General features: G+C 43.7%; 3 protein-coding genes across 7 annotated transcripts in view; 1 reads left to right on the top strand and 2 right to left on the bottom strand.

Moving 5' to 3' along the window:
- Positions 1 to 2,587, top strand: part of SPG11 (SPG11 vesicle trafficking associated, spatacsin) — a 46,003-nt gene extending 43,416 nt beyond the window's left edge. For both annotated transcript variants that reach the window (XM_058155720.1, XM_058155721.1), the window contains 2 exons: positions 1,060 to 1,211; positions 1,342 to 2,587. In XM_058155720.1, coding sequence (XP_058011703.1) covers positions 1,060 to 1,211; positions 1,342 to 1,522 — 333 coding nt within the window. In that variant the 3' untranslated portion in view covers positions 1,523 to 2,587. The remainder of the gene's footprint in view (positions 1 to 1,059; positions 1,212 to 1,341) is intronic.
- A 148-nt stretch (positions 2,588 to 2,735) lies between these two features.
- EIF3J (eukaryotic translation initiation factor 3 subunit J) lies at positions 2,736 to 7,110 on the bottom strand. The gene is made up of 8 exons (XM_058155750.1): positions 6,954 to 7,110; positions 6,755 to 6,864; positions 6,544 to 6,616; positions 6,370 to 6,461; positions 6,151 to 6,265; positions 5,765 to 5,923; positions 4,122 to 4,195; positions 2,736 to 3,609 (listed from the first exon to the last, which is right to left on the bottom strand). The coding sequence occupies exons 1-8, from the start codon at positions 6,976 to 6,978 to the stop codon at positions 3,478 to 3,480; spliced, it is 780 nt and encodes a 259-aa protein (XP_058011733.1). The 5' UTR covers positions 6,979 to 7,110; the 3' UTR covers positions 2,736 to 3,477.
- A 2,985-nt stretch (positions 7,111 to 10,095) lies between these two features.
- The window catches only part of CTDSPL2 (CTD small phosphatase like 2), a 40,789-nt gene continuing 25,624 nt past the window's right edge, over positions 10,096 to 25,260 (bottom strand). For all 4 annotated transcript variants that reach the window (XM_058155740.1, XM_058155741.1, XM_058155739.1 and 1 more), the window contains 5 exons: positions 20,930 to 20,992; positions 20,754 to 20,833; positions 18,320 to 18,446; positions 12,982 to 13,077; positions 10,096 to 10,949 (listed from right to left, as the gene is read on the bottom strand). In XM_058155740.1, coding sequence (XP_058011723.1) covers positions 10,884 to 10,949; positions 12,982 to 13,077; positions 18,320 to 18,446; positions 20,754 to 20,833; positions 20,930 to 20,992 — 432 coding nt within the window. In that variant the 3' untranslated portion in view covers positions 10,096 to 10,883. The remainder of the gene's footprint in view (positions 10,950 to 12,981; positions 13,078 to 18,319; positions 18,447 to 20,753; positions 20,834 to 20,929; positions 20,993 to 25,260) is intronic.

Genomic DNA, 25,260 nt, shown 5'->3' with positions numbered 1-25,260 from the left:
AGTATGCGAGTCATTAAGTGCACAGAGGGTGAATCGGGTGAAGATGATGGTGGGCTAGTGTAGGAAGACCACCTCCCACTGAGATGCCCCATGCTTCTCTTGGGGCCCCCACAGCCTCTTGGACCTCCTCAATAGTCTCTGTGGAGCTCCAGAGCTCAGGATGTCAGGGTAAGAAAGAAGAGAAGGCTGTTCCATCACTGGTCCGCATGGCAGAAAAACGGCACAGCCCTCTGTTTTTGGCAAAATTCTTCCCTCGCCACACTCTCCCTCTTCTGTCCTGCAAACGCAGGTACGAACGTGGCCACCTGCTCCCTCTTCCAATAAACCGCTGTGGCCACACCTTTCTCCCAGCATCAGAGAAAAGTTTGCCAGCCTGGTGCATTTGCTGGGAGAAAGAGGGAGGGTGTGGCCACGCGAGTTTACTGGGAGAGGGAGCAGCTGGCCACGTTCAGGACAGAAGAGGGAGAGACGAAAACAGAGGGCTGTGCCACTTTTCTGCTACGTGGACCAGCGATGGAACAGCCTGCCCTCCTTTCCTATCCCGATGTCCTGAGCTCTGGCAATCTCTGAAGGGTAAGGGAGCAATTGGTGACGTGGTGGGCAGGAGTGTGTGGAACCCGGTGGGCTAGCAAAGGGAGGCTCAGTGTCTGTGGAACCGGTGGGGCAAGTGGGGGGGAGGTGGGATATGCAGGAGTTGGTCCCAGGTCCGGTCGTAAAGGTGAATGACCCCAGGGGTGCCGCAACACACTAACTTTGGGATGGGGTCATAAGTACTTTTTGTGTATGTCATAACTTTGAACCATCCCTAAGTGACCTGTCATAACTCGAGAACTATCTGTACGAAAACTCTTGAGGTTTGCTTCCTGGCTCCCTTACGTTGCTGCAGTTTTCAGTTCCAGGATAAGGTCTGATGCTTCCTGGCTTTCCTCAAGCCTCAGTGGATGTTGGGCACCACCACTAACTCTTCCTCCCTGGCAGTGGAAAGTGACCTGGGGGTTGGCAGGCTGCGGCTCAAAAGGAGCCCCAGGATTCCCTCTGGATGCTTCCCTCTTTCTGCAGGCAGCCGTGGTGGCCGAGGCGTATGACTTCACTCCAGACTGGTCAGAGGTGCTCTATCAGCAGGTGATCCTGAAGGGCGACTTCAACTACTTGGAGGAGCACAAGCAGCACGGGCTGCTCAGGACTGGCACCTTCGAAGAGATCGCCCACAAGTGAGTCTTCTCTGCCACCCAGTTTGGCCTGTTCCTTGCGGCTGATGGTTTCCGCGTTGGGAAGCGATGGAGAGGGGGAGGGGGAAGGAGGGCGGGCTCCCTTAACCGACAGCCCTTCCTTCTCTTTCAGGTTCAAGCAGCACGCAGCCAACGAGTCTGCCGTAAGAAACCTGAAGAAGCTCTTGACCTACTGCGAGGACATTTATGTCTATTACAAGCTCGCCTATGACAACCAGTTCTATGATGTGGTGAACATGCTCTTGAATGATGCCCAAACAGGTTGCTGTCTCAACGATTTGCTGGCCAATTAGCTCATCCTGGCTGGGCAAAGTAGAACTGCAAACAAATTTCAGACAAGCCAGAAAAAAAGCAACTCAGGGAATTAACATTTTCAGTCATCCAGAGGAAAAAGAAAAGATTACCCAAGATGCCGTTTTTCAAATGGCGTGAAATGCACAAAATAGAGGATTATTAATCTGGGACTTTGTGTCAGATATATCGACTTCTGAAGTCAGACTGAAGCGCAGCTGCCATTGGATTAAAAGAACTTCACACTGAAGATCAACTTCCTTGGCTGAAGCTTAGTTTTGAATGATCTCCTGGCCAGAGAGCAAAACGTATCTGAATTTGACCTGGGAGTAGTTCAGAACTATTTTTTCTTCTATATCAGAAGACAAGTAACTTTTTCAGATTATTTTTGGACCTATTAGAGTGGCTTTCCGAATTTGGCCCTATTTTGGAGCTTTGGGTTGAAGCATTATAGCTCTATGTGTCACTTTTTCAGGAACTTGCAAAGGTGGCCAGCTCTACCTTCTGCCGGTAGCTGTGTGCAAGGATGCATCAGGAATCTACGAATGGCTCAAAGAACCAGAAAATGCTGGTGTTCTGTTAATTTGAAATGTGGGGAAAGCTGGACAATTTAAATCACGGGGTCTCCAACCTTGGTCCCTTTAAGACTTGTGGACTTCAACTCCCAGAGTTGAACTCCGGGAGTTGAAGTCCACAAGTCTTAAAGGGACCAAGGTTGGAGACCCCCGATTCAGATACTGGGAGAGGAGGCTAAGAGCGGGTCGAGTAGCCAAGGCTGGTTAGACATCCTGCCCTGGGAACCAATGGCAGTAAAGGAGGATTCCCTGTTGCATTTGCCCCTTCCTCTAGAACCAGTGAGGTTGAGTTTGGAAGCCATGCCACGGTTGTGGCTACTGACTGAGTGGCTACTGACTTATTACTGTCCTTAAAGAGAATACAATTTAGCCACTTGCCCGTTTAGAAAGAGAAGCCCTTATTGGATTTGCTCATGTCTTGAGAAATTACCTGGTGTTTTTTTTTGAGGAATCTTTCCAGTCACTGGCTATTAATGGAGGGCAGCCTCAGACGGGAGAGGAGGGTGTGGCCAGAACCGGCCAATCCACACGGTCACTTGAGTGGTTGAGAGAAGAGGGCCCCCCCCCCCGTTCCCTTGGCAATGTGGTCCCTTGTCAGCAATGGTTATTGCCCATGGGAAAAGCACAAGCTGACCAAAAATCTCAGTCCTCACAATAGTGATTTTATTAAATTAGTTGCTTTTATAAAACATTTGCAGATGTCATAATTCTGAACGTAACAATTTGCCCAACTATTGTAACTGTTGCAGTTTGCTAAGCAGGATTCCTATACATGAAAAAAACCGCAGTCTTGTGAGAGCCACCAAACCGGGTGACAAGAAACTGTCCCAAAGAATCAGCCGACCTGCTCAGAGAAGGCCCTTCCCCCTCCCAGGGTGAGAAAAACAGCCCGTTTGCACCTTTCAAGCTTGGAAGTCAGGGAAATTTATAACTACGTCCCTCAAGCCACTGAAAAACCAAATTCTAATAGAAAAGCCATTTTAATTCTACTGCAAACCCATGCATTTGCTGCAAACTGCCTTTGTTTTCTGGGTAGTTTCTTGTAAAAAAGATAAGAGTTAAGATTGTTATTACTAACTCTGCTGGTAATAATACGACTTCGGCCAGGTCAAAATTAATGTCCAATTTAGTGCTGCTTCGCTGCCATGAAGACACACCTTTTCGATATTCCGTTATTTCCTATCATTGAATAAAATAATTGAGCTTCATAATTTTATTCCCTCGGCATCAAGACAGGTATTCCAATGTGTCAAGTTGTGACAGGATAACCAACAGCACAAAGATACTGCACTTTCTGATTGTTGCATTTGGCAGAATTGAAAGGAAAGGAGTTGTGCTACAGTTAGGGGAGTTTGGGCAAACCAACAGACGGAAAAAACGGGTCACATGAAGTCTTCAAAGTCTTGTACGTAGCCGCCATCATAGCCACCATAGTCTTCCAGGTCATCTTTCATCGTTGCTTTTAGGCCTCCGCCAGGCACCACACCTTTTTTCTTCTTTTTGGCTTTATTTTGCTGGAAAGAACAAAGGAACAGCTCAGATTTAAGAACATTTAACTGGACCTCGACAATCCTGGGCTAGAAAAGGGAAAACCAGCCTCAGGTTCCCTTACAAACCACTACACTAGTTTCCCCCCCCCTTCCCCTCCCCCCCCCAAGAAACAACCCAGTTGATGAAAACTGAAATCCAGAATGTGTGGAAGGTACCAAATCAAGAAAAAACCCTTTGCATTTATTCTGACATGTGGTATTCTGTACCCGATGGAGTATTTACTTTCATCAGGACCCTGATCAACGTTTACAGATTGCCATGTAAAGCAACTAACTAAGACAAAAGGTGTTTCTTCAGTTGTAGAAAGCCTAGAAGGAGCAGGAGACGCTTTCATTGAGCCAGTAGAAGGAAGCTACATTAGCTGCCAGGTGCCTTCCCACACAAGCCACGGATCCCCCACCCCCAGGGCAAGCAGAATATCAGTGTGGCTGCCAAAACTTGGAAGAGCCGCCTCCTCTCCCCCCCCTCAACCCACCTTCTCCTGTTTCTGCTTCTCGCTGCATAGCACCGTCAAGGAATTGGTGATCTTTTTCAAGTCATCAACTTCCACTAAAGGAGGAACAAGGAGGGGAGGGATTATTTACAGCTTGCCTTTTCTGCCCCAAAAAGGAGGGTGGCAAAGGAATTTTACATTACAAGAAAATTCTCTGGAATACCTGGGAAAGTATGTTTAGGGAAAATGCAAATAAGCTGGCAATTTACGAATAGGCAAAAAATAGCACAGCTGTAGGGAGGGTCATATCCGGGTTATGACCTCAAGCATAGAACCCAGAAGAGTCTAACCAGTGCCTGGCCCTACTCTGAGCAGCCTACCTTCTTTCACTGAAAACTAAGGTTATGTTGCTCATAGAAAAAAATTAAAATCCACAGTTGGGCAATGATTTAAAAATGTTCATTTTTTCCTTTAATGTTTTATTTGGCCAAAGACAACCTCTCTACAGTCCACCAATTTGTTCAAAACGTCATAGCAGCCTTTACTCAGAAGCCCCTCCCCCCCCCTCCATCAGGCAATCTTCCTCCCAGGACCTGGACTGTTAACTCCACAGACTCCTGAGGCCAGACAGCCCCCCCTCCCCCTCCCCCTGGAAATCCCCAATGACATCACAGCTCCTCCCCAGGGCCAGGCCTGCCTCCTTCAGGCCCTTTCCCAAAACCAGAACAAGACAACAAAATGCCCTCTTGGCCAGATTTCTTCTCAAACTAAGAGATCACAAACTGAGTAGACAGAAGTATACCTTCTTTCACCACTGCTTTTCCTAACATTTAAAAATATCCAAAAGACTTGATGGAAATATTTGAGGAGTAAAGCTTTCTACAACACATTTAACATCTGCTATCAACTTGAGATTACTGTAGCCTATAAAAGATCAAGGAGAAATGAGGAAGAGTTTGTGTGAATGTCTGTATGGGGTACCAACAGTTAATTGGTTCAATTCTGTTGTAATAGTTAAAAAATGGAGGGCTACCAACACCCCTGACTTCCCAATGAAAAACAGTATTTAATAAGGCCATTCTGACTTATCAGATGTAGGTTAAATCCTAAGGTTTATAATACATTATTTAAGTCCTTAAAAGCATGTATTAAATTGGATATGGCTTTCTTCTCTTCAGTGAATTTTATATTACAGAAATTTTTAATACAAGTTATTAGAAATTATTTTAACTTTATGAAGCGGTCTGGTTAAATCTTTATAGAAGAATACAGTAGCTGGTTAAAGCTTTGAAATCGTAAGCAAGCCAAATGGACAGAAATATTAAATATGATGAACTATTTAGGAAACTGAACAGATTTTTCACTCCAAATGATCCTGAATTAAGGAGGTAATATATATTTAGATATTTCTGAAAAAGGAAGAATATGTTGGGAATCACCCAGGTGCTTTTCTTGTAAGATAAAGAAATGATCAGATAGGCTGGTTGTGGAAGAAATGTTCTACTATCTTAGCAGCATTAAAAAAGAACATAAAAGACATTACAAAACCTTTTCTAGATCAAGTTACTAAATAACGAATTCAATCCCATTAGCCTAGTCTATTTCACTAGAGAATTGTTCTAATATGTCCTTTATTTCCAAGCCAAGCAGAGTGCAGACAACAGTATTTCACTAAATGTACTTACATGAAATGCATATATCTCGAACTAATGTTTCCAAAAATCCAGCATAATATAGGGATTTCTCATACTGTGTTATTTTTTCTTTTAACAATTTCTCAAATTCCGTAAAATCATCTTTTGAGGATGGATTCATACTATCTATTCCACATATGTTATTTACACCTGTAAGAAAGGAGCAGTGTATAGAAAGGGCTGCTGAAACACATAAAATCATCAGCTGAAACAAACCTCTCAAACAGGTGGGTCTGGGGACCCCTTGACATTCTTAAAACTGAGGGAGGAGCTCTGGATTATGAGACCCTCCGGTTAGAGCTGTGGAGCGAGCAGCCTTTGGCACCTTTCCTAGGGAATCCTACAGGTGCCAAATGAAGGGAAGCCTTCACACTCACCAAAGGTTTCTTTTGCTAACTCCAGGTCTGCCTCTTCTTGCAATTTCTGCAACCGGAGCTTGTCTGCTAACTGCTCTTCCGGCGTCAGTTCTTTCGAGTCTTCCGACTCCTCTAACTTCAAAGGGGAAACAAAGCAGAAATGCAACCCCCGGTGCCCGCCCAGGCGCCGGGCCGTTCCCCGTTCGCCTTGGGGGAGGCCCGCCCCGTCCCTACCCTCACCCTTTTCATCGCCTCCTCCTGCTTTCTCCGCTGCAGCTTCTCCCGCTCCTTTATTTTCTCGGCTACTTTCTTCTTGTCGGAAACTTTGGCTTCTGCGGAGAGGCACAAGGTTAGCAGCGCCGGCTTCCCGCGGGCGGCGCGGGGCTCCCGGGGCCCCGCCGCCCGGCCGCTCACCTGGCTTGGCCTCGGCCTCCTTCTCGTCCTCCTGCTGCTGCTGCTGCTCCTCCTCCTCGTCGTCCCAGTTGTCCTGGCCGGGGCAGAGCAGAAGCGCCGGTCAGCCGCCGGGAGGTCTCCGCCTGCTCGTCCGCCCGCCTCCCTCCGCGCACCGGGGAAAGGCCCCGGGCCCCCCGCCGCCGCCGCCCCGACCCGCCCCCCTCCCGGCCACCTTGACGTCGTCGTCCTCGTCCTCGCCGGCCCAGCGGTCCCTCGTCACCACGGCGGGAGTGGGCCCGAGGCGCCCGGCCAGCGGGTCCGGCGCCTCGAAAGTGTCCGCGTCTGCGGGGACAGAGAAAGGGTGAGCGGAGGGTCCGGGCCGGCCTGGCCGGAGGGAGCGGGAGGGGCAGCGGCGGTGGCGCCGGACCTACCCCAGGAGTCCGCCTCGGCCGCCATCTTGCCCGCCGCCCTCTCGCTCGCGACTCGCCCAGGCCAGAAGGCAGGAGGGGCCGCGCGAGGCACGACGGGACTTCCGCCCCCCGACGCGTTTCCTGCTTCCGCCGGCGTCCCCGGAAGAGGCGGGGTCTGGGCCCACCCGCCGCATCGTTCCGCCCACCAGACGAAACGGGGGCGGGGCTATCTTCCATGCAGGGAAGGGGGCGGCTGGCTTCAGCCTGAGGCGGCTGCTTAGCGCCGGCCTCTCCTTGAAAGGGATCCCGAGTCATTTCGAATGTCTTGCTGGCCAACTGGGCTCACCAGAAGGCCGTTAAGTGTTTCTCCTTTAGGGCAGGGGTCTCCAACCTTGGCCACTTTAAGACTTGTGGACTTCAACTCCCAGAATTCCTCAGCCAGCTTTGCTTAGCTTTGCTGGCTGAGGGGTTCTGGGAGTTGAGGTCCACAAATCTTAAAGTGGCCACGGTTGGAGACCCCTGCTTTAGGGTCTCCATGCCGCAATTATATCAATAGTACAGTATAACGTATAATTATCCTTCAGTAGAAGCATAAATAGGCTTGTATTTATACTGAGGGCTTATGCACAATTCCTTGCGTCTCCAATCACTCTTGGCCCATGTTCTAATACAAGGCCGAACCGTCATTTATCAAACAATTTTACATTTCTACTGAAAATTAAAAACCAGACTTGCACCAAATTACAAAATGATAGTTTAATAAGTATTTACAGAGCAGCCTGCAGCAGTTGATTTGGTTGTCCTAAATAGGATTAGGTTTACCCACATTACCGATCATTTTAGACTGTAAAACCTCACATTCCTTTTTTTTCTCTCCTCTCTTCAGGGATCGGTGTTGTTATTTGCAGTATTCCACCTTAACAAAAAGCAGCTGGTTTATTAATTTTGTTCATGAAATTTGCTTTAAAAAGTTACTCTAAAAAGATGCTGTACAACTCCCTTGAAATAACAGAGAAATGTCCGTTGTATTGTTCAAGGCAAGGACTGCTGTTCAATTTACTCATTAGTGGATTTGCAGAAAATAATCTCTGAATGCAGCATAGCAAACTATCAGAATAAGAAAACCGCGCAGTCGCTCGCTTATCCCCCCTCACAAAGTTCCACAGGGCCGGCATCCGCTGTTCCTCCGAAGAGAGTTCTCTTCACAGTTGTGTTTTGAAGATGGGGAAGATCAATGGGGTGGTTTTCTACAAGAACCTGGAGCCTCTTGGCCTCTCCATGGGCCCAAGCTACCTTCTGGAGACCACTGGCGAAGAGTTGTGAGCTATCATCATTAGAAGCCGCAGAGGAGCAGCTTGGACTAATTATTACTAGTTACCTTCTCTTAAATCAAAAATAATCTGAGTCAAGGACACCCCTAAATTGCTCATAATGATGATAATCCACTTTCATAGATTTGAGAGCATATAACATTTTCAAAATCAAAAGGATCAATAAAGCTGTTACTAGCAAAACAGGAAAAAGTGGTTACAGGGGTCACCTCTGGGAAAACACACATACACACGCTTACTTACATTATATATAATGTGTGTGTGTGTATGTATATATATTTATATATATATATATATTTATATATATATTATAGTAACATTATGTACATTTTATTTCAATAAAGACATTTAAGACAAAACAGCGTAAAGATGCCCAGATGCCCTAAAGATAAATACAATTCAAAGATTCTCATTAAAATGAATCTGTAGCATTTTCCCGCAAGCAAAATACCTTTCTTTAAATACAAAAAAAAGTCAGCATTCTGGATAGCAAATGCCTTTTTTTTTCTTTTCACAGAAAATTCACCATAATTCTGTGCTAAATGAATAATGATTTCCCATAAAGCAGGCTTGCTCTACATGCTAACTTTTTAACAGTTCAGTGACACATGTGCTAGCTACATATATAACAGATAATATAGTAAGAAAACACTCAACCTGATGAAAAGTTAAAATCTTCATTAATACATTGGAAAAAGTTGATATAATTCATGCCTTTTAAAATCAAAAAATACAAAAATTAAATGTTTTCCTAAAAAGATTTTCCTTATTTTAAGGACTCATTCAAAAATGAAGCTGCGTGTAATTTGTACAATAAAATTGTACAAGTAAACAGGTAATATACATAAAAAATTAATTGACATACTTCTCAATTATCAGTTGTCCACCTTTAATTTCCAATACTGTTCTTTCTTTAACAAGCATACAAAATATCAAACTTCTCTTTAGAAAAAGTGCCATTCTGCAACATCCTTTACATAAAAACAGCCCAAGCCTGTGGCGTGTCTATGCGGTTTAGAGGCAAAGCTTACTAACTTCTACAAATTTTTCCCTTCCATAAAAAGCCTCCAAAAAAGGAGAGTACGCTCCATTAAAAAAATATCAGCCTCTTGTGTAACCTGCATTAGAGAACCAAGGCTTGAAAACTATTTCCATATAATAATATAGAAAACCACTATGATAGCATATCAGCTGCGCTGGCAGCAAAGGAGTGTCCAGGACCACAAGAGCAGGCAGGGTGACGGTGGCGCACAGACAAAGCCACACCAAAGTTTCAAACTGACTGGCGCTACCTGCAGGCTAGAGGGCCAACCCATGCAGGCCTTGACTGCTCTTCCTAGTCTCATTTGTGGAGATCCTGGTGCGGCAGGGACTGAGCTGCATTACACCAAACAAATTCTCAAGAACTCCTACAGACAGGAGACTGAGGCACCGCTCTCTCTCTCTCTCTCTCTGAGTTGTGCACACAAGAAATCATCTGTTCACAAGTACATGCCATCACGATGGTTTAAATATTCTGCATATTAGTAATTCTTATATTTCTTATCTAGCCAGTCTCTTGATTTTTTTAAAAAAGATTTCCACTACAGTAGAATATTACAGAGTATGTGTGTGTGTGTGTGTGTGTGTGTGTGTGTGTGTGTGTGTGTGTATGTATGTGTATATATATATACATATATACATATATATATATATATATATATATATATAATATATATATATATATATATATATATATATATATATATACACATACACATATATATATATACACATACATACACATATATGTGTGTGTGTATGTATGTGTATATATATATACATATATACATATATATATATATATATATATACACACACATACACACACATATATACATATATATACACATACATACACATATATGTATGTATGTATGTATGTATGTATGTATATATTCGATCATACATAGAATAAAACTAGATGATTTTTAAAAACAAATATACAGTATGCAGGCAGACAAAGCAGGAAAATGGCCATTCAATCGAATAATAAAAATGAATAAAACTTGGCTATTCCCAGAAAAATATGAAGTCACCTCAACTAAAAGGAATGCATAATGAAATTCTAAAATTGAATACAGATCAAAAATGTAAAAAGGTTATAAACCTTAACAGGAAAAAAATTACTGGCCATTCCTGTTGAAATGAGAATTTTAAAAGTAACACAAAGTGGCTACAAACCCACTTAGAGAGCACCAAACAGAGAGAAAACAAGAGTCCATTTTCAATCTCTGTGATTTCATAAATCCTGTATTTTTATAGGATAAACTGCTGGTGGCAGAAACAGAATTCTCTAAAAACGGCAGGTGTTCTGTACATTAAAAATTATGGGCGTTGCACTAGATCTAAAGACTCTTCTGTTCTAGCCTACCTATTATACTGCACGTCTTTCCATTTGGCGATATAGAAAGTTCTTCTGTAACCCTTTTATTACTGTTGGGCACCAGAGATAAGAAAAGTGAGAAAGGGTACAAAAATGCAAAAATTTCAACAGTAATGGCAATGTTTTTGTTTTAGTCCAAAAAGAAAAAGGATCCTGCATTTTCTTTCCCTTCAGCTCTTTGACCAAAGATTGAGTTTAATCAGGGGGTAGTAAGTCATGCAAGCGAAATCTGTCTCGGATGTGAGGTCGAACATCTTCATTCTAGAGACGGGGAGAGCAAAACAAAAGTTTACCATCTTTCATGGATTACAGTAAAGCTAATTTGTGAGAACAACCCTTGGAATCAGGAGCACGCTCAGAAACTACTGTTTTTTGTTGCAGAGAAAGAGAGTCAGAGCCTGTGGAAGGCTGAAGTCCTCTCCACAGCTTTTGAAACCCCGTGGCCTTTATTTTCAACCAATCACCACATTCAAAGAAAACAAGACACGGGGTACTGAAATATCCTCTTACATTTTCTTCCAAACCACGATTCCTGTTGTGTCCCTCCTGTAACAATTTCAATTTGGTTACTGAAATGTTTGCAAGTTCTTACTGAACTTCTGTTTAGTGAAGTTAGTCTAATGCTGCAATTAGCAGTATGCACCAGCTTTAATTGTCCCCAAATTCAAACTCAGGCTTGTCAAGAAATGTGGCTTTATTGGTAATCTCTGTAATCTCACTCCAAATAATGGCTAACAAGCACTTGCAGACGTCTTCCAAGCCCAAATTTTTTTCTGTGGAGATACTTCTGTGAGGTTGCATTATGAAACCTTCAGCTCTAGTCGACATGCTTATAATTCTGATTAAAATGTGCATTCTAAAAAAAATTAAGTTCACTCATACATTCATAGACAGATTACAGATAGTCCTCAACTTGCAATCACAGTTGAGCTCAACATTTCTGTTGCTAAGCTAGTCAGTTGTTGTAAATTTTGCCCCATTTTACAGTCTTGTCACTGCAGTTGTTAAATTAGTAACATGGTTGTTAAGTGAATCTGGCTCCCGCATTGACTTTGCTTCTCAGAAGGTCCCGGAAACCATCATGAATGTGAGTCAGTTGCCAAGCACCTCAATTTTGATCACGTGACCCTGGGGATGCTGCAACGGTCGTAAGTGTGAAAAAGTCACTTTTTTTCAGTGCCGTTACAACTTCAGTCACTAATTGAACTGTTGTAAGTTGAGAACTACCTGTACTCTAAAACAGGGGTCACCAACCTTTCGGACCTCAGGGGGACCACTAAATTCGTAATTTTAAATCCCGCGGACCACTGATATGATCTGCCTAATGCCCGGCTGGGTGGGCTTGGCTAGGTGGTCATGTGACTGGGTGGGCGTGGCCAACTTGATGTCACTCACGTCAAGGGGCACCTCACCGGCCTCTACTCGCCCCTCCCCTCCCAGCCCCTCCTTTCCTGCCTGCCTGGGCTCTTTAGGACCCCAACAGGAAGCAGTTGTTGGAGCTAAGCAGCCACCACGAGAAAGAGTTGGCAAAACAGCTGGCTCAGTTCAAATTGGATCTGACCGAGAAGGAAACTCAGCAGAAGCACCTCACTGAGGACTACAAGCATAGGCTTTCCAAGCAGAGGGAAGACCTGCAGGAGTGCAAAGCCAGGTACCAGCGCCTGGCAGCTCAGTGGGCTGAGATGGTCAGCCAAGTTCCAGGCCATGATGCAAACCCACTGAAACAAGGCCCTCCGGCTCTTCGCCACCAGCAGTGCTTCACTCCAGCCTTCGGCCAAAGCCCCACACCAGGAGGCTGAAGCAGACCCCAAGTTGGAATTTCTACCCCCCTCCGACCCACACAAAAAGACCCCGAAGGGGGAGACTCTCTGCAGCAACACAAACATTCATTGCACGTATGCAGCCCAGGGGCCATAGTTTGAGGACCCCTGATTTAATGCAATATTAAAAATGCAAATAATTTTTCTGGGGACCACCAAAATTTTCTCGCGGACCACCAGTGGTCCACGGACCACCAGTTGGTGGCAGCGGTAAAAGCTCTACAAAATATCATCTTGCTTGACCTTTGACAGAGGATTCACCTTTCAGAGGCTGGAAAAGTTTTATCTGAACATATTTTTGGAAAAATCAGGGAAATTGTTCTGCTATAAAAGGGAGAGAGCACTCCCTAAAGGAAGGTGTCGTGTCATGCAATGACATCTGAAGGTATTTCCTAAATCAAAAAACGGTATCCTGAACTGTGCTATCTTGATCTATGAAGATTTAAGAAGAAATATATTTAAAGAATACTTACCAGTTCTACAAGTTTTTCCAGAAAAGGAATCAACTTTAGAAGTTCATTGTCATTTTTATCCATGAACCAGCTTTCTATAGGAATTCCATTTGAAAGCTAAAGCAGTAAAAAATAAAAAATAAAAGAGGTAAATAAGTTGCTAGAAAGAGATGAGATCTCCTTTTCAGTACTTCCCTCATTAATTCAAGGTTTTAAAACTCTTCCCAAATGTGAAGGGAGGGAGGGAGGGAGAACAATTGAAAACATCTCTGCATATGTTTGTTTTGCTCAGGACAGATGGCAATGATCATTTACATAAACATGCTTAATTTATGCCAAATGAGCATAAAAGAATATTCAGGGGAAGAAGGTGTGCCAAAAATTTCACATTTGGAAATAAAAACTCTGACACCTATTCCAATGTTCAACAAAAGAGAACAGGATGAGGAGTCTGTAGACCAGACCAGGGGTCACCAACCTTTCGGACCTCAGGGACCACTAAATTCATAATTTTAAATCCTGTGGACCACTAATACGATTTGCCTAATGACCAGCTGGGTGGGCGTGGCAAGATGGTTATGTGACTGGGTGGGCATGGCCAACTCAATGTCACTCATTTTGAGGGGCATTTTGCCAGCCTCTACTCGCCACTCCTCGCCTGCCTGCCTGGGCTCTTTAGGGCCCCAACAGAAAGCAGTTGTTGGAGCTAAGCAGCCACCATGAGAAAGAATTGGCAAAACAAATTTGATCTGACTGAGAAGGAGGCTCAGCAGAAGCACCTCACTGAGGACTACAAGCATAGGCTTTCCAAGCAGAGGGAAGACCTGCAGGAGTGCAAAGCCAGGTACCAGCGCCTGGCAGCTCAGTGGGCTGAGATGGTCAGCCAAGTTCCAGGCTATGATGAAGTCCCACTGGAACAAGGCCCTCCGGCTCTTCGTCACCAGCAGCACTTCTCTCCAGCCTTCACCCAAAGCCCCACACCAGGAGGCTGAAGCAGACCCCAAGTCAGAATTTCTGCCCCCCCTCCGACCCACACAAAAAGACCCCGAAGGGGGAGACTCTCTGCAGCAACACAAACATTCATTGCACGTATCCGGCCCAGGGGCCTTAGTTTGAGGACCCCTGATTTAGTGCAATAATAAAAAATGCAAATAATTTTTCTAGGGACCACCAAAATTTTCTCATGGACCACCAGTGGTCTACAGACCACCAGTTGGTGACCACTGGACCAGACAATCAAATTAGGGAGGTATGCTGCCTCCCTGGAGTGAAAATCAAAGATGTGGGACAAATGAAGTGACAATGAACCTGAAAACAGTATCAAGACTATGAGCAGCTCGGCAAAAAAGTGAAGGAATTAGGAGCACAGGTGGTGTTTTCATCTATATTTCCAACAAAAGGTCAACATCCAACAAGGGAACAGAAATAAACCATTATTTTAAGGGATTGTGCCATCAGGAGAACTTAAAATTTCTAGACCACAGTCTATACTACCAATGTGAAGGTCTATGGAGATTCTCAGTCATCCAGGCCATGGTTGTCCCCAAGGTGCTTTTTTTAATCCAGTTGCCTCTTGAAAAAAAGCCCCTTTGGGACAACCAACCTGAAGGGCTTCTGGCAAGAGATGGGCTGCATCTCACAAGAACTGGGAAGAATGTATTCAGAAAACTGGCTCAGCTGATCCGAAGGGCTTTAAACTAAAACTGGAAGGGGAGGATGACCAATCTTTAGCACCTAATCCCAAGCATAAACCACATCAAACAAGGAATTAGGGCATGGGGAGGATTGGGAAGAATTCAGTGGATGAAAATCTTAAGGGGAAAACAACTCAAGAAGTTTTGGAAAGTCTGAAAAATGTGACTATAAAGGCCCAGTCCACCAAATACCGTTGAAAAAGAAAAAGAAAAAAATCAAGAAAGAAACTAGCATTGTTGCATAACGAACTCTGATAAACTGACAAAAAGATAAGTATAAAAAATGGAAAAAGAAACAGAAGAAAAAGTAGTTTATGTACTCAACTCAATGCAAAGAACTGATTAAAAACAACAGACTGATTAAAAACGATATAACACAGTCATCAAAATGATTCACTGGAATATCTATGAAAATTATCATGTACAGATAATAAAAAATTAGTGGTAACATATAGTTGAAAAAGTAGTTTAAAATAAGCAGGCTAAAATTTTGCAAGATTTCCAACCAACCACACTCAATATGTAGTCCTTAATAGAACTCTACCAACATGGAGGGAGGAATGCTGTGGGGCACCACAAGGTTCTGTCCTAGGCCCGATACTTTTTAATAACTTCCTAAAAAGATTTAGATGAAGGGATAGAAGGGGAATTCATCAAATTTGCAGATGACACCAAGCTGGGGGGAATAGCCAACACTTTAGAAGATAGGTGAGATCCAGAAATATGTGGTATCTTGACAGAATATGTGGATCTACAATTCCCAGTGGGCAACCACTTAAATATGAGCCACCAGTGTGCTGCAGCTGCCAAAAAGGCCAATGCAGTCTTGGATGCATCAACAGAGAAACAGTATCAAAAACATGTGAAGTGTTAATACCGCTTGTATACTGCACTGATAAGACCCAACTTGGTTCGATTTTAGTCACCACAGTACAAAAAAGATTTTGAGACTCTAGAAAGGGTGCAGATGAGCAACGAAGACGATTAGGTGACTGGAAGCTAAACCATACGATGAACACTTACAGAAACTGGGAATGCCTAGTCCAGTGATGGTTAACCTTTTTGTTGCCGAGTGGCCAAAGCACACATGCCAAAACCCCCAAGCTGCAATACAAGTGCCCCTCCATGCATGCCCCCTGCCCCCGCACATTTGCGTGTGTCCCCCGCGCATCCCTCCTGCCCCATTTTGGGCCTGGAAAGCCTCCTGCACCAACTTGAACCCCCCCTTTCATGCGCCCCTCCCCGTGCATGCGCAGCAGAGACCCAAAGACCAGCTGGCCGATGGGCACGCATGTGCGCTAGAGCTGGGCTGAAGCAACAGCTGGTGTGCCCACAGAGAGGGCTCTGTATGCCACCTGTGGCACGCATGCCATAGGTTCACCATCACGGGCCTAGTCTAATGAAGAGAAGTACTAAGGCTAGCACATGATAGCAATCTCTCAATATTTGAGGGGGTGTTATGGGGTCCACCTATTCTCCAAAGCACCTAAGGGCAAGACGAGAAGTAACTGATGGAAGCTTAAAAAGAGAGAACAAACCTAGGACCAAGCAGAAATTTCCCAACAGACAGAACTATTAATTAGTGGATCCAGAGGTTCTGGATGCTCCATCACTGGAGGCTTTTAAGACGAGATGGGACAGCCACTTGTCTGAAATTGCATAGGGTCTCCTGCTTGAGCAAGGAGTTGGACTAGAAGACCTCCAAGGTCCCTTCCAACTCTGTTATTCCGTATATGGTATTCTAAATACAAATTGATAAAATCTTGGTTTACAATGCACCAGATTTAACTGTGCTTAAAAAGAAGAAAGTGTGGATAATTAATGTGGCAATACCAGGAGACAGCAGAATAAAAGACAAATAATTTCAGAAGACCACAAAGTAACAATATCTAAACATTGAAGCTGAGAAATTATGGCATAAACCAGCTGTGGTGGTCCCAGTGGTTATGGGCACACTTGGTATCAAGCAGAAAATCTTGGACAGCACTTAGAAAATATGTAGACTGACAAAATTTCCACCCGCCAATTACAAAAGATCACTGTTCGATCGACACATATTTTATGCTGATACATTATGATTCCCAAAGTTCCTGGGAAGAAACAAAGCAAGAATTATGGCAACAAAGCAAGACAGTGACAACAAATGCCACCTCAACAAAGAAACAGAAGGAACAGTGGACCATCTGCAGGAAGACTCAATACAACAGCATGACAAAGTAGCAACAGTGGTGCATTGGAATATCTGCAAGAAATACCACTTGCCTAGAAGCAAGAACTGCTGGGACTACAAAATAGAAGATGAAGCAGCTAAAATGCTGTGGGAATTTGGAATCCAAACGGACAACCATCTGTCATATAATATTCCAGATGTAAGTTGATAAAGAAAGACAAAAATGCCTGGAAACTGCAAGACTTGGAGACAGCACAATATAACAGTAAAAAAATCACAAAATGCAAATACAAAGACCTGCAAATAGAAGTAGAATAACTCTGACAAAAGAAATCAAAGATAGTACGAGTAGTAAATAGGCAACTTGGGTTCCCAATCGCAAAACATGTGGAGCACCAGTTGAAAACCATTGATATTGACAAATTCACTATCAGTCAATTGCAAAAGGCAGCTTTACTTGCAACAGCTTACATCTTGGGAGGATACCATCAAACATCTGCCTATCCCAGATGCTTGGGAAAGAGTCATTGGGTTGATAAAAATGCCAAATTCCATCTAAACATCTGGTTTGCTGTGCAATCAACCATAATAAATTTATAGGTTTCCTGACTGTCAGCAACTCTGGGCAGTTTAGAAAGTATTAAAACTTTTTAAAAATAAGTTAACATTAAAAAAATAAGATAGCAAACAAAATGATCCTGGATGTGACAGGAACAAAATTTGTGGATCCTTTAAAAATATCCATAATTGTGCATTATTGGTAGTACCATGTGCTCAGGACTTCTTCAAAGTTATATTAATTGATGGAGATTCTGGTTAAGCAAACAGCACAAAAAGCAGTGCACCATGGCATGCAATTTTACTGAGCCCACTGAGGCAGCATTGACTCTGTTTTGGAAAAAGTGTGGAAAACTTTAGCTGAACTATAGTGATCTGCAGGGATTTATTTAATAGAGGTATTATTCACTTCCAAAATCTGTGTCATGAAGAGTCTAGTCACTTTAGTCTCCCCTTGGATTGCCATCTTCATTTTGGGGTTTCTCATCTTTCCTCCCCAAGGGCAGCGCTGGCTGGCTCAGGTGTTCAAGACAGACCTAGCGCAGTGCAATGTTTGTGTGCCGTTTGCTCTACCAAAATTTCTCTTCTTGGGACATGGATGATGCTTCAATTGCACTGTAGTTCATGGTACCGCAGGAGTATGGCTGCATCTATGGGGTGGGGGGTGGGGTTGCACTTTTCTCTTGCGCTGTCTCTCCATTGCTTTCTGCTCTCTGAGAGCACAGAGAGTGGACTGGCCCGGTAGTGAAGACTGGTTGAATCTGGGGAGTCCAAAGCTCACCATGGAAGCAAGCATTGCTAGATGCCTTCCACACTGCTGCCAATGAAACAATTTAAAAATGCCTCCAAAGTCAACAGATGCAGAGAATGATTTGAAGGAGCCTTTAATTAGTATTCTTGTGAAATCTAAAACATGACCTACAGGTTATAAACTCACCTGGTAGGCAAAGGCTTGTGGTGAATTGTCAATGATGATCGTTTTTGAGAGATCTCTGCCAAGGATATTTAAATCTTTTATGTAGTTCCCTTGCACACAAACACAATGTTCACGGAAAAGTCGATGCCTATATTTAAGAACACATGTAGGTTGCATTCAGACAGGAGTAGATCAAGAAAATACTGTAGTCAAAAACCTTTCCTCTATTCTGTGCTTTAAGGACAATCTTCTGGATAACAGAGCTTTGTTATTAAAAAGCCAAGGTCAATTCTCTCTCAATCAAAGGATTCAGCTGGCTAGCCATGGCAACGCAATAGGGTCCTAGCTTAGGGACTCAAGCAAACTAGCCCTGACCCGTTTGCTGTTTTTTGTCTTCCAAAGACTCTCATTATTACACTGAACTAACCCATGGGGGGGGGGGGGACATAAAGCAAAGGACCTATCGGTCAGAATTAACTGCAGTCCATTTCAGTGATGGGTTCTACATTTTTTTACTACCGGTTCTGTGGGTGTGGTTAGGTGGGGGGGGCACGTGACTGAGTGGGCATGGCCAACTTGACATCATTCATGCATTCAGTCACATGACCCACCACCACCAAGCCGTGCCCACCGAAACAGTGGCAAAAAAATTCGGGACTTTTTGACACTTTTTTTTTTTTTTTTGGGACACTCCGTCCCCATATCCAGTTCAGGATGCGGTGGTCGTCTCCCAGCGCTTAGAGGAAAGCACGGCTCATGGCTGCTAAATTTCGCTGTGCTGCGCCAAACGCTTTCCCATAAAGAGCAAGGAAGGAGAGAAACAGCTGCTGACCTGGAGAACATGTGGGCTGGAGCAGCTCTGTGTGCTCTTCACTGGCTGCTTCTTCCCCTTCACTCGTCCAGCACAGCAAAATATAACAGCCATGAGCTGCGCTTTCCTCTAAGCCAAATCCAAAAAGAACTGGCTGGGGAGGGGTGCCTCTGTCTGCTGGCTCAGGACAGGGGGCTCAGCTTCAGCCCAGACGAGCCGAGGAACTGCGGGGAGCCTCCGGGCCCTTTTCGGGCACCGAGCTTACCGGACTGCCCCAGTCCCTGTCATGGCTCCAAAGGTGGCGGCTTCAGGAGATGCTGGTGGCACAGAGGCACAGGCGAAGGCTGGGAGGGAAGTGCAACACATGGGAGGACCAAGTCCACTTCTCTTCGCCTCCCCACACTTGTTCACCCGTCCCAGAGAACTTGGGCTATGCCTCCCTCCAACCCAGCTGCCTTCCTCGCTCCTGAGTGAACCTCCTGAGTGAACTCTTCCATCCTTGGCTGTTGAGCCACACCTGCTTCGTTCTCTTTGAGAGCCACTTTGCACCTTGTTCGCAAAGCTGCTCTCAAAGAGAATGAAATGGGCCTGGTGCACCCAGAGCTGCCGCTTCTTCGCAACAGCCGAGGACCTCTTCTGGTTGAAGCTCCAAACTGCAGGGAGGGGGGCGGCGGCTACAACACCGGCAGCTTCAGGGGGCTCCTTCCCTCAGTGGTTCCGTTTTTTACCTCGTCTAGGTGGCTATGCTGACTTTATCCTTAAAGGCTGCTCTGCGCTTTTTGATCTTTCTCGGGCGTGGAGAAAAGCGACCCTGTGAAGGGACTGAGCCTGCTGCTGAACTTGGAAGCTGAGAGGCTTTTTTTCTATGGAGGCGCGGGGCGCCGAAAAGACCTCCAGTTGCTGCCGCCATCTTCGCACATGCACAGCTTTCTTCTCACCAGTTGAAGGACCCTTTCAGCGCCCTGCAGCCAGGCAGCTGAGAGGCTTCTTTGCCAGCCAGCCACTTCCCAGCTCCAGTCAGCTTACCATCTGACAGACGCATCGGATGAATGAGCGGGTGAGCGAGCAGTGACTGGGGGACCGGTTCGGGGGTGTGGCCAGGCTGCTGTTACTACGGGTTCAGAGAACCAGTCCCTAAAGTTACTACCTATTCGGTAGAACTGGGCCGAATCAGTAGGAACTGGTCCACTTCTAGAATGGACCTGCTCCTAACTATCCTAATGAGGGCTGGGTAGCCTTTGGACAAGCAGGAGCAAGGATCTAGTCCAGCGGCAAACACTTTAAAGCAAACAAGCCTTTTCTCAGGCCTGTATAACTTGAAATATTGTGTCTGCAGGGAGCAAGGATATTTGGCCAGCCTCCCTGAAGCAATTTCTAGTAAGTGGAGAAAAGTAGAAATCTAGTCAAGGAGTATTACAGACTAAAGTTATACAGCAGGGTCAGATACTGGTGAAAAATTTCACCATTAAAAATTAAAAATGTTCAGGTTGAACATTTTTGAGGATGCATGTTAAGAGCAGGCCTTTTAGCAGCTTATTATCCCCACTACGTATTACTGTGATGCTAAAATAGCATTAAATATACCTATTTTTTTATTCTGGTTAAAGTGTAAATAAAACATGACAGCTTTCTATTCAAGCTTACCTGACCAGCTGCTTTTTAGGGTCTAATATATTCAGCAATTTGTCTGCATAGACCTTTTTAGAAGCAGTAAAAAGAATGATCTAAAAGAAAGAAAGGGAGAGGCAATTGCAATCCATACTGTCAAAAAAAACGAAGAACATGAGTATCACACAAAATTGTTAAGCATCTTCCATTACCTCATAAATTTGAGACATACATTCCAAGAATTCTCTGAAAAATGGTCTTAACCGCACATAAACCTAAAAAGAGAACAAAACAGTAATTTTAACTATGGAACACAAAGGTGATTTATTTCAAATGGCAGAGAGTTCAGAAATTACTCCGGGATAGCTCAGGCTGTTAAGAAGCCTGTTATTAGAACACAGTAGCCTGCAATTACTGCAGGTTCAAGCCCGGCCCAAGGTTGACTCAGCCTTCCATCCTTTATAAGGTAGGTAAAATGAGGACCCAGATTGTTGGGGGGGGCAATAAGTTGACTTTGTAAAAAATATACAAATAGAATGAGACTATTGCCTTATACACTGTAAGCCGCCCTGAGTCTTTGGAGAAGGGCGGGATATAAATGTAAACAAAAACAAAAAAACAAAAACAAAATTACAGAATACGGCACACTGTTTAATATATTAACATTATTTGTTATTTTAATTTTTAAGAATCGATGAAAAAGTAATAGTAATTAGTATATTTGTAGACAGACATAGCTACAATAGCCTTTGGAGGCGGCCTTTTTGCTTTGAACATTCTGTTTATTAAAGAGAAACACAACAGAGATAATCTTTTATAAATGCAAACTTTTGAGATTTAAGATTCTTTTCCAGTCAGAACTTTCATCAGACTGATTAGTTCACCCACAAGGACATATCCCACAAGTCAGTTTTATCAGAAACAACATTTTTATATCCAAGCAATGCAGAATTCCCAGGAAAAGCTCTTTTTACTTCACTAAACAGAATTTTGCTTTTCAAGTACAATGCTCAAAACTCAATTGAATTAACTGATGTAGTTAACACCTTTTCTTGTCTACCTTTTCCACCAGAAAGTCACCAGCAAAGACATGGTTTAAGAGAAATATTATTCTTAGGCATCGGATGTTGAGATCGTGATCATTATATAAAACGTCCTAGGACTATATTTGCACGCATGCACCACTCACACAATAAATACAAATAAAAAGTGAGTCTACTTTGGCAATGAAAACTTCCAAGACTCTTTCCCCTTGACAAGCACCTACAGAAGGCCATGTTTAAGAAAGCGCAGAAGACCAATTCTGTTTTGGTGAAATGCTGAGCAGAAACTGGCTAAGGCCCTTGGAAATAGTTCTTGCCTTTCAAAGTGTCCCCATCAACAGAGAACAGTAATAGATCAGTATCTCATCACGAAGATAATACATCTGCCAAGTATGTTAGGAAATTAACCCAACTGGTCCAAAGAATAAAAAGAGGCATTACAGCTACTCCTCAACTTACAGCAGTTCGTTTAGTGACTGTTCAGTTACAATGGCACTGAAAAATATGACTTTTGACCATTTTCCAGTTATGATCTTTGCAGCATCTCCATGATGGGATCAAAATGCTAACATATATATAATATAAGCCGCCCTGAGTCTTCAGAGAAGGGCGGGAGATAAATGCAAATTTTAAAAAAAAATCCAGATACTTGGCAACTGATTCATGTTTATGCAGTGTCCTGGGGTCATGTGATCCCCTTTTGTGACCTTCTGACAGGCAAGTCAGCGGGGAAGCCAGATTCATTTAACAACCAGGTTATTACCTTATTGACTGTAGTGATTCACTTAACAACTGTGGCAAGAAAGGTCCTAAAACAGGGCAAAACTCCTTAACAAATATCTCACTTAGCATAAATGTTGGGCTCAATTGTGGTCGTAAGGTGAGGACTATATGTATTTAATTATAAAGTGTGAAAAGCAAATTTCTTGTCCATGACCCTTTAATTCACAATGGATTCGTAACTGGTGCTGACCAACCGCACTCAACGTGTAGTCCTCAACGGAACTACATCCACATGGAGGGAAGTATGCAGTGGAGTACCCCAAGGCTCTGTTTTAGGCCCAGGACTCTTCAACATCTTCATCAATGACTTGGACGAGGGGATAGATGGGGAACTCATCAAATTTGCAGACGACACCAAGCTGGCTGGCAGGAATAGCCAACACTCCAGAAGATAGGCTCAAGATACAGAAGGAACTTGACAGACTTGAACATTGGACGCTATCTAACAAAATAAAATTCAATGGTGAAAAAAGTAAGGTTCTACATTTAGGCAAGAAAAACCATATGCACAGGTACAGTATATGTGATACCTCACTCAATAGTAGTAACTGTGAGAGGGATCTTGGGGTCCTGGTGGACAATCGCTTAAATATGTGCCAGTGTGCAGCAGCTGCCAAAAAAAGCCAATGCCAATATTGAACTGAACCTGCTAGAGGCCATTTTCCTGGTTCATCACTGCCACACTGTATGGGAGGTGGGAGGAGGTTGGAATGCCCTACTAGACACAACATTGAACTTTCTCGTGAGAACCAAGGCCATCTCCTAGGTGACGGAGGGAAAGGGAGAAGACTGCCTGAGCCGCCCGCCAATTAATCTAATTGCCCAACATGACCAGTGACCCTGGGGGGAAGAGATGATTACTAATTTTAATTATGCTGAAACCACGAGGAAGATTAAGAGTTGATTTTCAACCAAGTATGCTGATACGATTTATAGTTCTTTGAGGACGTGCCTTGTCTCAGAGTTCTGATTTGCTTGGGTTTGTTAGTCGGAACCTTTTCAGCCAACACAGTTCTAGGCTGCATAAACAGATGGATAGAATCAAGATCACGTGAAGTGTTAATAGCGCTTTATAATGCCTTGGGAAGGCCACACTTGGAATACTGCATCTATTTTTGGCCACCACAATATAAAAAAGATGTTGAGACTCTAGAAAGAGTGCAGAGAAGATCAACCAAGATGATTAGGGGACTGGAGGCTAAATCATATAAAGAACGGTTGCTGGAATTGGGCATGTCTAGTTTAATGAAAAGAAGGACTAGGGGAGACATGATAGCAGGGTTCCAATATCTGAGGGGCTGCCACAAAGAAGAGGGGGTCTACCTACTCTCCAAAGCACCTGAAGGCAGGACAAGAAGCAATGGGTGGAAACTAATCTAGGAGAGAAGCAATCTAGAGCTAAGGAGAAATTTCCTGACAATTAGAACAATTAATCAGTGGAACAACTTGCCTCCAGAAGTTGTGAATGCTCCAACACTGGAAGAGATTGGACAACCATTTGACTGAAATGGTATAGGGTTTCCTACCTGAGCAGGGGGTTGGACTAGAAGACCTTCAAGATCCCTTCCAACTCCCTCTTCCTCTTCCATTCCATTCTATTCTTTGATTCTTGATTGTAGACAACATTACATAGTGTACAAAAGGGAAAATTAACAAGCCCGAAAGGGAACAAAAAGACTGAAGCACCTTCCGACCAACAATCAAAACTCAGACGAGACTAGATTAACATCAAGATTAACATCAAACCAACAATCAAGAAGCAAACAAAATACCCCAATCAAGGACCTGTCAAAGAGGGTAACAGTAAACGGCCCAACCAAAGAACCTCCGAGGCCCCCCTAACAGCAACAGGGCAAGCCACCAGAATATAAATTGAGAGCAAGCCCCATTCCTTATCAACACTAATGATGTTACCTAGTTTGGGTAATGAAACATCTGCAAGAAAACAACCAAGTTCAGAGAGCACCAAGGACCCTCATGTCAACCGTGAGCTACAAATATTCTCTTTGTTGATATCAGTCATTCATATTAAGCAATAGCTACATACTTCTCAATTACCAACTTTGGCCTTCATAATAGCCTGAAAGGCGTAATAGAAAGCAAAAAAAGAAAATTTATGATCAAGAACTTTAAGTCAACCCTCTCTTGTTAAGACACATACATTCAATACTGCTTGGGGAGCATGAAAAACAACTGAAGACCTTCCACCATACTCCATCCCTACCTACTTATGGGCGGTCATTTCTCAATTGCGCCTTTCTCTCAGGTTACACAGGTTGTAGTGGTGCAATACCTTAGCACTATGATTGATCACTGCTATTATTATTTATATTAAAGACAAGGTGCAGCTGATGAAGTAGCTCAATTACTCAAGACTCCTGCTGAAATAAATGCATTTGCAGCAGGGTGTTTGAGGACTTATTTAAAAACACCGACATTTCTTCTTCCTATAGTGAACCATTTTTCAGATTGTCTAAAAAACATTGAAGCTGACGTTTCAAGAGTTAACAAGAATAACAAGACACTAAGATAAAATAAGTTAAAAGTCCTTTGGGAGATAGGGCGGTATATAAATATAAACAATAAATAAATAAATAAACAATAAATAAATAAATAAAGGATATGACTGGAAGATCTGAAATTGAGCAGGGCCTTTATCAAAACTGATGCAATCCCCCACCCCAAAATCAGCCAGGAGGCATCCTCAGTGCTCACTC

The sequence above is a fragment of the Ahaetulla prasina genome, chromosome 13 (genome assembly GCF_028640845.1).
Source record: "Ahaetulla prasina isolate Xishuangbanna chromosome 13, ASM2864084v1, whole genome shotgun sequence".
Classification (NCBI taxonomy): Eukaryota; Metazoa; Chordata; class Lepidosauria; order Squamata; family Colubridae; genus Ahaetulla; species Ahaetulla prasina.
Note: the sequence above shows the minus strand (reverse complement) of the source record. Positions and strands in the feature narration are given on the sequence as shown.

Coding starts and splice junctions, on each gene's coding strand:
- EIF3J (XM_058155750.1), bottom strand. CDS start 6,978: ATGGCGGCCGAGGCGGACTCCTGGG. Junction 6,617..6,754: donor ACGAGGACGACGACGTCAAG/GTGGCCGGGAGG, acceptor TGCCCCGGCCAG/GACAACTGGGACGACGAGGA. Junction 6,462..6,543: donor GGAGGCCGAGGCCAAGCCAG/GTGAGCGGCCGG, acceptor GCCTCTCCGCAG/AAGCCAAAGTTTCCGACAAG.